Genomic DNA, 12,330 nt, shown 5'->3' with positions numbered 1-12,330 from the left:
CAATCATGTGGCGGAGAGAGTAGGCCACTCCATGCAGTTGTCTTTGTGCAGCACAGTACATGCAGTGCAAAATTTGGAAAACTTAAATTCTTCAAACTACTGCTGTTTACTACCAGTCCCTGTAGTCTACCATCACCCTTGCTGATGCTATTTCCAGCCAGGCCTGGGCCACCTAGCTGACAAAATTCAAATAAAATAACTAATTTTTCCTACCCTCCTGCTGTACGCAGGCTACTACATGTTGATGTGAGGACCATTGTGTTGGGTCATGATGATGATGATGTGAGGACCATGCTATTGGGTCATAATGATGATGATGATGATGATGTGAGGACCATGGTGTTGGGTCATGATGATGATGTGAGGACCATGGTGTTGGGTCATGATGATTATGATGATGTGAGGACCATGGTGTTGGGTCATGATGATGGTGATGTGAGGACAATGCTATTGGGTCATAATGATGATGGTGATGATGATGATGATGTGAGGACCATGGTGTTGGGTCATGATGATGATGATGATGTGAGGACCATGGTATTGGGTCATGATGATGATGATGATGATGATGTGAGGACCATGGTGTTGGGTCATGATGATGATGTGAGGACCATGGTGTTGGGTCATGATGATGATGTGAGGACCATGGTATTGGGTCATGATGATGATGATGATGTGAGGACCATGGTGTTGGGTCATGATGATGGTGATGTGAGGACCATGCTATTGGGTCATAATGATGATGATGATGATGATGTGAGGACCATGGTGTTGGGTCATGATGATGATGATGATGTGAGGACCATGGTGTTGGGTCATGATGATGGTGATGTGAGGACCATGCTATTGGGTCATAATGATGATGATGATGTGAGGACCATGGTATTGGATCATGATGATGGTGATGTGAGGACCATGCTATTGGGTCATAATGATGATGATGTGAGGACCATGGTGTTGGGTCATGATGATGATGATGATGTGAGGACCATGGTATTGGGTCATGATGATGATGATGATGATGTGAGGACCATCGTGTTGGGTCATAATGATGGTGATGTGAGGACCATGGTGTCGGGTCATGATGATGATGTGAGGACAATGGTGCTGGATCATGATGATGATGATGTGCGGACAATGGTGCTGGGTCATGATGATGATGTGAGGACCATGGTGCTGGGTCATGATGATGATTATATGAGGACAATGGTGCTGGGTCATGATGATGAAGATGATGATGTGAGGACCATGGTGTTGGGTCATGATGATGATGTGAGGACAATGGTGCTGGATCATGATGATGATGATGTGCGGACAATGGTGCTGGGTCATGATGATGATGTGAGGACCATGGTGCTGGGTCATGATGATGATTATATGAGGACCATGGTGCTGGGTCATGATGATGAAGATGATGATGTGAGGACCATGGAGTTGGGTCATGATGAGGATGTGAGGACCATGGTGTTGGGTCATGATGATGATGTGAGGACCATGGTGTTGGGTCATGATGATGATGATGTGAGGACCATGGTGCTGGTTCATGATGATGATGATGTGAGGACCATGGTGCTGGGTGATGATGAGGATGATGATGTGAGGACCATGGTGCTGGGTGATGATGAGGATGATGATGTGAGGACCATGGTGCTGGGTGATGATGATGATGAGAGGACCATGGTGTTGGGTCATGATGATGATGATGTGAGGACCATTGTGCTGGGTCATGATGATGATTATATGAGGACAATGGTGCTGGGTCATGATGATGAAGATGATGATGTGAGGACCATGGTGTTGGGTCATGATGATGATGTGAGGACCATGGTGTTGGGTCATGATGATGATGTGAGGACCATGGTGTTTGGTCATGATGATGATGATGATGATGTGAGGACCATGGTGCTGGTTCATGATGATGATGATGTGAGGACCATGGTGCTGGGTGATGATGAAGATGGTGATGTGAGGACCATGGAGTTGGGTCATGATGAGGATGTGAGGACCATGGTGTTGGGTCATGATGATGATGTGAGGACCATGGTGTTGGGTCATGATGATGATGATGTGAGGACCATGGTGCTGGTTCATGATGATGATGATGTGAGGACCATGGTGCTGGGTGATGATGAGGATGATGATGTGAGGACCATGGTGCTGGGTGATGATGATGATGAGAGGACCATGGTGCTGTGTGATGATGATGAGAGGACCATGGTGCTGGTTCATGATGATGATGATGTGAGGACCATGGTGCTGGGTGATGATGAGGATGATGATGTGAGGACCATGGTGCTGGGTGATGATGATGATGAGAGGACCATGGTGCTGTGTGATGATGATGAGAGGACCATGGTGTTGGGTCATGATGATGATGATGTGAGGACCATGGTGCTGGGTGATGATGAGGATGATGATGTGAGGACCATGGTGCTGGGTGATGATGATGAGAGGACCATGGTGCTGGGTGATGATGATGATGATGATGATAGGACTATAGTGCTGGGTGATGATAATAATGATGATGACACATGATGCTCTTGGCCTTCTTACTTCTTCATTACACGTGATTTTTCTTGACAGGATTGTCTGGAGAAGTTCTCTGAGGGTTTGGATAGGATCCTCGACAATCACCTGGTGAGGTTCCTTATGATGTTGTGAATGTCTTCAAGTAATGACCTCCATGTGTCTTCTGTGTCCTGTCCTTACCACCTCCTGACCACCCCTTTGTGTCTTCTGTATCCTGTCCTTACCACCTCCTGACCACCCCTTTGTGTCTTCTGTATCCTGTCCTTACCACCTCTTGACCACCCCTTTGTGTCTTCTGTATCCTGTCCTTACCACCTCCTGACCACCCCTTTGTGTCTTCTGTGTCGTTTCTCCTGACCACCTCCTTGTGTCTTCCGTGTCCTCTCCTGATCACCTCTTTGTGTCTTTCGTGTCCTTTCCTGATCACCTCCTTGTGTCTTCCGTGTCCTCTCCCCACCACCTCCTTGTGTCTTCCGTGTCCTCTCCTGACCACCTCTTTGTGTCTTCCGTGTCCTCTCCTGACCACCTCCTTGTGTCTTCCGTGTCCTCTCCTGACCACCTCCTTGTGTCTTCCGTGTCCTCTCCCCACCACCTCCTTGTGTCTTCCGTGTCCTCTCCTGACCACCTCCTTGTGTCTTCCGTGTGTGTCCTCTTCTGACCACCTCTTTGTGTCTTCCGTGTCCTCTCCTGACCACCTCTTTGTGTCTTTCGTGTCCACTCCTGACCACCTCCTTGTGTCTTCCGTGTCCTCTCCTGACCACCTCTTTGTGTCTTCTGTGTCCTCTCCTGACCACCTCCTTGTGTCTTTCGTGTCCTCTCCTGACCACCTCCTTGTGTCTTCCGTGTCCTCTCCTGACCACCTCTTTGTGTCTTCCGTGTCCTCTCCTGACCACCTCTTTGTGTCTTTCGTGTCCTCTCCTTACCACCTCCTTGTGTCTTCCGTGTCCTCTCCTGACCACCTCTTTGTGTCTTCCGTGTCCTCTCCTGACCACCTCTTTGTGTCTTCCGTGTCCTCTCCTGACCACCTCTTTGTGTCTTTCGTGTCCTCTCCTTACCACCTCCTTGTGTCTTCCATGTCCTCTCCTGAACACCTCCTTGTGTCCTCTCCTGACCACCTCCTTGTGTCTTCCGTGTTCTCTCCTGACCACCTCCTTGTGTCTTCCGTGTCCTCTCCTGACCACCTCCTTGTGTCTTTCGTGTCCTCTCTTGACCACCTCCTTGTGTCTTCTGTGTCCTCTCCTGACCACCTCCTTGTGTCTTCCGTGTCCTCTCCTGACCACCTCCTTGTGTCTTCCGTGTCCTCTCCTGACCACCTCCTTGTGTCTTCCGTGTCCTCTCCTGACCACCTCTTTGTGTCTTTCGTGTCCTCTCCTGACCACCTCCTTGTGTCTTCCGTGTCCTCTCCTGATCACCTCTTTGTGTCTTTCGTGTCCTTTCCTGATCACCTCCTTGTGTCTTCCGTGTCCTCTCCCCACCACCTCCTTGTGTCTTCCGTGTCCTCTCCTGACCACCTCTTTGTGTCTTCCGTGTCCTCTCCTGACCACCTCCTTGTGTCTTCCGTGTCCTCTCCTGACCACCTCCTTGTGTCTTCCGTGTCCTCTCCCCACCACCTCCTTGTGTCTTCCGTGTCCTCTCCTGACCACCTCCTTGTGTCTTCCGTGTGTGTCCTCTTCTGACCACCTCTTTGTGTCTTCCGTGTCCTCTCCTGACCACCTCTTTGTGTCTTTCGTGTCCTCTCCTGACCACCTCCTTGTGTCTTCCGTGTCCTCTCCTGACCACCTCTTTGTGTCTTCTGTGTCCTCTCCTGACCACCTCCTTGTGTCTTTCGTGTCCTCTCCTGACCACCTCCTTGTGTCTTCCGTGTCCTCTCCTGACCACCTCTTTGTGTCTTCCGTGTCCTCTCCTGACCACCTCTTTGTGTCTTTCGTGTCCTCTCCTTACCACCTCCTTGTGTCTTCCGTGTCCTCTCCTGACCACCTCTTTGTGTCTTCCGTGTCCTCTCCTGACCACCTCTTTGTGTCTTCCGTGTCCTCTCCTGACCACCTCTTTGTGTCTTTCGTGTCCTCTCCTTACCACCTCCTTGTGTCTTCCATGTCCTCTCCTGAACACCTCCTTGTGTCCTCTCCTGACCACCTCCTTGTGTCTTCCGTGTTCTCTCCTGACCACCTCCTTGTGTCTTCCGTGTCCTCTCCTGACCACCTCCTTGTGTCTTTCGTGTCCTCTCTTGACCACCTCCTTGTGTCTTCTGTGTCCTCTCCTGACCACCTCCTTGTGTCTTCCGTGTCCTCTCCTGACCACCTCCTTGTGTCTTCCGTGTCCTCTCCTGACCACCTCCTTGTGTCTTCCGTGTCCTCTCCTGACCACCTCTTTGTGTCTTTCGTGTCCTCTCCTGACCACCTCCTTGTGTCTTCCGTGTCCTCTCCTGAACACCTCTTTGTGTCTTCCGTGTCCTCTCCTGACCACCTCCTTGTGTCTTCCGTGTCCTCTCCTAACCACCTCTTTGTGTCTTCCGTGTCCTCTCCTGACCACCTCCTTGTGTCTTCCGTGTCCTCTCCTGACCACCTCCTTGTGTCTTCCGTGTCCTCTCCTGAACACCTCCTCATGTCTTCCATGTCCTCTCCTGACCACCTCCTTGTGTCTTCCGTGTCCTCTCCTGAACACCTCCTTGTGTCTTCCGTGTTCTCTCCTGACATTCTTCTCCATTCTTGCAGGAACTCTTGGACTCCATCCAGCAAAGCTTCAAACAGAAACTGCAGCATCTGCTCAAAGAGTGAGGTTCCCTCCATCTCCAGCCATTGTTTTGTGGGCTTCATTGTTACCTCTATATTAGGGCCCTCAACTATAACAGTTCAGTTATTGTCCTGGGCTCCTCCTCATAAGTTACAGAGGGCCCCGGAGGCTCCAGGTTAAACCCAATACTTACTCCCTACCTGAAGGTGTCTTCTCATTCTCTTGCGTTGACTCACGTGTAATTCTTGCTATGGCCTGGGTGACATGACCTCTGTCATCTTCTCCATTCCATTACATTTCCCAAATGTTTCTCTTCTCAGAGATGTGCGATCATTTCGAGACAGTCGCAAGGAGTTAGAGCGCTGCAGGGAGGGATTAGATAGCGCTCTCAACCACAATGCAGAAATGACCCGGAAGAAGGCCCAGGAGGTACAGGAGGCCTCAAATACGGTCCAGACGTCTCGTAAAGCCTTCAGGGAACGAGTTCTGGACTACACACTGCAGGTAAGTCCCCAGAATGAGACCCCTAATGTGGAGAGACCCCTACATCTACAGGACCACGCCTATGTCATGTACTATGGTGAGACCATTAATATGAAGAGACCCCCTAATATAAAGAGACAGGACCAGGTCTATGTCATGTACTATGGTGAGACTACTACATCTACACGGATCCTAATTGTAGTTCCCAGTGCTCCGATTCCCCCAGGACTTACAACTGAGCAAAACCTAAAACCCAGAAGCTTGAAAGGTAACCAAACCAGACTTAAATAATATCGGGATAAAACAAAGGAACAAGAACAAGAATATAGAACCCAAGAGATACCAGAAACACGTGGACAATCCTCAGAGGGGCTACAAACCCTGGATTCTTTTAGTTTCCGAAAATCTTATTGAAATCTTCCAAGGAATCAAAGATAACAGTACAAGAGGCTACAGCAATAGCCACCCCGGGGGGGGGGGGGGGGTAAGTATGTTACATAATGAGTAAAAGACACAACAACAAGTAGAAAGAGCAAAACCTCAGGCGCCGGTTACGAGCGAGGTCTCCATATAAAGGAGAAGGAAGAGGCTGATTCCCTGTCGCACCTCATCCTGAGAGCATTAACCCAGAACTATCTATATGCCAGGTATATAAGTACATGTATATGAATGTTCACCACCCCTCTCCCCCACGGTCCATCCCAGATGAAGAGCCTTTTACTCTCTGCTACTCAGCAGCTCTCCTGCTCTACTGTAAGTCCTGGGGGTAACAGAGTACTTGGAGCCAATGCTAGGACCAAGGAAAGGCTAAAGGTGAGACGTAGTTCTGCCATCTACTGACTGAACACCTCTGTATAATACCAGCTCCCCTTCTTGAAGTAACACAGTTAACCACTTATTTTCCCTTTCAGATCAATGTCATCCAAGGGAAGAAGAAATTTGACATTCTGGAGTTTGTGAGTTTTCAGGGAGTTTTGTGAATCTAAAAATATGGAAGGGAAAGGGACAGAAAGAGAAAAGAGACCTGATCGGATTCCATGATCTGATTTGGTCCTCAAATCTACATAATATGAGGGGTCAACGTGGTCTGTAGAGTGGTCATGGGGAAGGGTCTGGTGACTGGTCTGTAGTGTGGTCATGGGGGAGGGTCTGGTGACTGGTCTGTAGTGTAGTCATGGGGGATGGTCTGGTGACTGGTCTGTAGTGTAGTTATGGGGGAGGTTCTGGTGACAGGTCTGTAGTGTGGTCATGGTGGAGGGTCTGGTGACTGGCCTATAGTGTGGTCATGGTGGAGGGTCTGGTGACTGGTCTGTAGTCTGGTCTGGTCTGTAGTGTGGTCAGGGTGGAGGGTCTGGTGACTGGTCTGTAGTGTAGTCATGGTGGAGGGTCTGGTGACTGGTCTGTAGTGTGGTCATGGGGGAGGGTCTGGTGACTGGTCTGTAGTGTGGTCATGGTGGAGGGTCTGGTGACTGGTCTGTAGTGTGGTCAGGGGGGAGGGTCTGGTGACTGGTCTGTAGTGTGGTCATGGGGGAGGCTCTGGTGACTGGTCTGTAGTGTTGTCATGGGGGAGGGTCTGGTGTCTGGTCGGTAGTGTGGTCATGGTGGAGGGTCTGGTGACTGGTCTGTAGTGTGGTCATGATGGAGGGTCTGGTAACTGGTCTGTAGTGTTGTCATGGGGCAGGGTCTGGTCTGTAGTGTGGTCATGGGGGAGGGTCTGGTGACTGGTCTGTAGTGTGGTCATGGTGGAGGGTCTGATGACTGGTCTGTAGTGTGGTCATGGTGGAGGGTCTGGTGACTGGTCTGTAGTGTGGTCATGATGGAGGGTCTGGTGACTGGTCTGTAGTGTTGTCGTGGGGGAGGGTCTGGTGTCTGGTCTGTAGTGTTGTCATGGGGGAGGGTCTGGTCTGTAGTGTGGTCATGGGGGAGGGTCTGGTGACTGGTCTGTAGTGTGGTCATGGGGGAGGGTCTGGTGACTGGTCTGTAGTGTGGTCATGGGGGAGGGTCTGGTGACTGGTCTGTACTGTGGTCATGGGGGAGGGTCTGGTGACTGGTCTGTAGTGTGGTCATGGTGGAGGGTCTGGTGACTGGTCTGTAGTGTTGTCATGGGGGAGGGTTTGGTGACTGGTCTGTAGTGTGGTCATGGGGGAGGGTCTGGTGACTGGTCTGTAGTGTGGTCATGGTGGAGGGTCTGGTGACTGGTCTGTAGTGTGGTCATGGTGGAGGGTCTGATGACTGGTCTGTAGTGTGGTCATGGGGGAGGGTCTGGTGACTGGTCTGTAGTGTGGTCATGGGGGAGGGTCTGGTGACTGGTCTGTAGTGTGGTCATGGGGGAGGGTCTGGTGACTGGTCTGTAGTGTGGTCATGATGGAGGGTCTGGTGACTGGTCTGTAGTGTTGTCGTGGGGGAGGGTCTGGTGTCTGGTCTGTAGTGTTGTCATGGGGGAGGGTCTGGTCTGTAGTGTGGTCATGGGGGAGGGTTTGGTGACTGGTCTGTAGTGTGGTCATGGGGGAGGGTCTGGTGACTGGTCTGTAGTGTGGTCATGGTGGAGGGTCTGATGACTGGTCTGTAGTGTGGTCATGGGGGAGGGTCTGGTGACTGGTCTGTAGTGTGGTCATGGGGGAGGGTCTGGTGACTGGTCTGTAGTGTGGTCATGGGGGAGGGTCTGGTGACTGGTCTGTAGTGTGGTCATGGGGGAGGGTCTGGTGACTGGTCTGTAGTGTGGTCATGGGGGAGGGTCTGGTGACTGGTCTGTAGTGTGGTCATGGGGGAGGGTCTGGTGACTGGTCTGTAGTGTGATCATGGGGGAGGGTCTGGTGACTGGTCTGTAGTGTGGTCATGATGAGGGTCTGGTGACTGGTCTGTACTGTGGTCATGGGGGAGGGTCTGGTGACTGGTCTGTAGTGTGATCATGGGGGAGGGTCTGGTGACTGGTCTGTAGTGTAGTCATGATGAGGGTCTGGTGACTGGTCTGTACTGTGGTCATGGGGGAGGGTCTGGTGACTGGTCTGTAGTGTGGTCATGGGGGAGGGTCTGGTGACTGGTCTGTAGTGTGGTCATGGGGGAGGGTCTGGTGACTGGTCTGTAGTGTGGTCATGACAAGGGTCTGGTGACTGGTCTGTAGTGTGGTCATGGTGGAGGGTCTGGTGACTGGTCTGTAGTGTGGTCATGACGAGGTCTGGTGACTGATCTGTAGTGTGGTCATGGGGGAGGGTCTGGTGACTGATCTGTAGTGTGGTCATGACGAGGGTCTGGTGACTGGTCTGTAGTGTGGTCATGGGGGAGGGTCTGGTGACTGGTCTGTAGTGTGGTCATGGGGGAGGGTCTGGTGACTGGTCTGTACTGTGGTCATGGGGGAGGGTCTGGTGACTGGTCTGTAGTGTGGTCATGGGGGAGGGTCTGGTGACTGGTCTGTAGTGTGGTCATGGGGGAGGGTCTGGTGACTGGTCTGTAGTGTGGTCATGGGGGAGGGTTTGGTGACTGGTCTGTAGTGTGGTCATGGGGGAGGGTCTGGTGACTGGTCTGTACTGTGGTCATGGGGGAGGGTCTGGTGACTGGTCTGTAGTGTGGTCATGACGAGGGTCTGGTGACTGGTCTGTAGTGTGGTCATGGGGGAGGGTTTGGTGACTGGTCTGTAGTTTGGTCATGGGGGAGGGTTTGGTGACTGGTCTGTAGTTTGGTCATGGGGGAGGGTTTGGTGACTGGTCTGTAGTTTGGTCATGGGGGAGGGTCTGGTGACTGGTCTGTAGTGTGGTCATGGGGGAGGGTCTGGTGACTGGTCTGTAGTGTGGTCATGACGAGGGTCTGGTGACTGGTCTGTAGTGTGGTCATGACGAGGGTCTGGTGACTGGTCTGTAGTGTGGTCATGGGGGAGGGTCTGGTGACTGGTCTGTAGTGTGGTCATGGGGGAGGGTCTGGTGACTGGTCTGTAGTGTGGTCATGGTGGAGGGTCTGGTGACTGGTCTGTAGTGTGGTCATGGGGGAGGGTCTGGTGACTGGTCTGTAGTGTGGTCATGGGGGAGGGTCTGGTGACTGGTCTGTAGTGTGGTCATGGGGGAGGGTCTGGTGACTGGTCTGTAGTGTGGTCATGGGGGAGGGTCTGATGACTGGTCTGTAGTGTGGTCATGGGGGAGGGTCTGGTGACTGGTCTGTAGTGTGGTCATGACGAGGGTCTGGTGACTGGTCGGTAGTGTGGTCATGACGAGGGTCTGGTGACTGGTCTGTAGTGTGGTCATGGGGGAGGGTCTGGTGACTGGTCTGTAGTGTGGTCATGACGAGGGTCTGGTGACTGGTCTGTAGTGTGGTCATGACGAGGGTCTGGTGACTGGTCTGTAGTGTGGTCATGGGGGAGGGTCTGGTGACTGGTCTGTAGTGTGGTCATGGGGGAGGGTCTGGTGACTGGTCTGTAGTGTGGTCATGGTGGAGGGTCTGGTGACTGGTCTGTAGTGTGGTCATGGGGGAGGGTCTGGTGACTGGTCTGTAGTGTGGTCATGGGGGAGGGTCTGGTGACTGGTCTGTAGTGTGGTCATGGTGGAGGGTCTGGTGACTGGTCTGTAGTGTGGTCATGACGAGGGTCTGGTGACTGGTCTGTAGTGTGGTCATGGTGGAGGGTCTGGTGACTGGTCTGTAGTGTGGTCATGACGAGGGTCTGGTGACTGGTCTGTAGTGTGGTCATGGGGGAGGGTCTGGTGACTGGTCTGTAGTGTGGTCATGACGAGGGTCTGGTGACTGGTCTGTAGTGTGGTCATGACGAGGGTCTGGTGACTGGTCTGTAGTGTGGTCATGACGAGGGTTTGGTGACTGGTCTGTAGTGTGGTCATGGGGGAGGGTCTGGTGACTGGTCTGTAGTGTGGTCATGGGGGAGGGTCTGGTGACTGGTCTGTAGTGTGGTCATGGGGGAGGGTCTGGTGACTGGTCTGTAGTGTGGTCATGACGAGGGTCTGGTGACTGGTCTGTAGTGTGGTCATGGGGGAGGGTCTGGTGACTGGTCTGTAGTGTGGTCATGACGAGGGTTTGGTGACTGGTCTGTAGTGTGGTCATGGGGGAGGGTCTGGTGACTGGTCTGTAGTGTGGTCATGGGGGAGGGTCTGGTGACTGGTCTGTAGTGTGGTCATGGGGGAGGGTCTGGTGACTGGTCTGTAGTGTGGTCATGACGAGGGTCTGGTGACTGGTCTGTAGTGTGGTCATGGTGGAGGGTCTGGTGACTGGTCTGTAGTGTGGTCATAACGAGGGTCTGGTGACTGGTCTGTAGTGTGGTCATGGGGGAGGGTCTGGTGACTGGTCTGTAGTGTGGTCATGACGAGGGTCTGGTGACTGGTCTGTAGTGTGGTCATGACGAGGGTCTGGTGACTGGTCTGTAGTGTGGTCATGACGAGGGTTTGGTGACTGGTCTGTAGTGTGGTCATGACGAGGGTCTGGTGACTGGTCTGTAGTGTGGTCATGGTGGAGGGTCTGGTGACTGGTCTGTAGTGTGGTCATGGGGGAGGGTTTGGTGACTGGTCTGTAGTTTGGTCATGGGGGAGGGTTTGGTGGGCACCGTTGACCCTTCTGGTAATGCCCATTGTTTCTATGACAGATGCTACAACTGATCGATGCCCAGGCCTGTTTTCTGGCACAGAGTCACTCTGTTCTCCAGAACCTCGATGACTATCGTAAGGGCCTCGCTGCTCAGGTGAGTGTAATGAAGGGGTTAGCGTGAGTTCTGGGGACTGCATCCATAGACATATAGACTAGAACCCTGTAGCTCTACAGATAAGAACCCTGTGGTCCTATAGATGACAACCCTGTGGTCCTATAGATGACAACCCTGTGGTCCAAGAGATGACAACCCTGTGGTCCTATAGATGACAACCCTGTGGTCCTATAGATGACAACCCTGTGGTCCTATAGATGACAACCCTCTGGTCCTATAGATGACAACCCTCTGGTCCCATAGATGACAACCCTCTGGTCCCATAGATGACAACCCTCTGGTCCCATAGATGACAACCCTCTGGTCCTATAGATGACAACCCTCTTGTCCTATAGATGACAACCCTCTGGTCCTATAGATGACAACCCTCTTGTCCTATAGATGACAACCCTCTTGTCCTATAGATGACAACCCTCTGGTCCCATAGATGACAACCCTCTTGTCCTATAGATGACAACCCTGTGGTCCCATAGATGACAACCCTGTGGTCCCATAGATGACAACCCTCTTGTCCTATAGATGACAACCCTGTGGTCCTATAGATGACAACCCTCTTGTCCTATAGATGACAACCCTCTGGTCCCATAGATGACAACCCTGTGGTCCTATAGATGACAACCCTCTTGTCCTATAGATGACAACCCTCTGGTCCCATAGATGACAACCCTCTGGTCCCATAGATGACAACCCTCTTGTCCTATAGATGACAACCCTGTGGTCCTATAGATGACAACCCTCTTGTCCTATAGATGAAAACCCTCTTGTCCTATAGATGACAACCCTGTGGTCCTATAGATGAGAACCTTGTGGGGCTGGGCATGTGCTGGACAGGTGAGGGGCGGCCATATTGTCATGGTGTATAATATTTCTCCTTTGTGACCCATCTCCTTGGATGTTCA

At 52.1% G+C, this 12,330-nt stretch overlaps 1 protein-coding gene across 1 annotated transcript in view; it reads left to right on the top strand.

Moving 5' to 3' along the window:
• Positions 1–12,330, top strand: part of LOC130339808 (arf-GAP with coiled-coil, ANK repeat and PH domain-containing protein 1-like) — a gene marked incomplete at its 3' end in the record, with an annotated part of 137,026 nt that overhangs the window by 103,336 nt on the left and 21,360 nt on the right. Inside the window, 5 exon segments of the mRNA XM_056554097.1 lie at positions 2,584–2,637; positions 5,241–5,299; positions 5,580–5,763; positions 6,654–6,698; positions 11,315–11,410. Of these exon segments, the coding sequence (XP_056410072.1) occupies positions 2,584–2,637; positions 5,241–5,299; positions 5,580–5,763; positions 6,654–6,698; positions 11,315–11,410 (438 nt within the window).

This window comes from Hyla sarda, unplaced genomic scaffold (genome assembly GCF_029499605.1).
Source record: "Hyla sarda isolate aHylSar1 unplaced genomic scaffold, aHylSar1.hap1 scaffold_554, whole genome shotgun sequence".
Taxonomy (NCBI): Eukaryota; Metazoa; Chordata; class Amphibia; order Anura; family Hylidae; genus Hyla; species Hyla sarda.
Note: the sequence above shows the minus strand (reverse complement) of the source record. Positions and strands in the feature narration are given on the sequence as shown.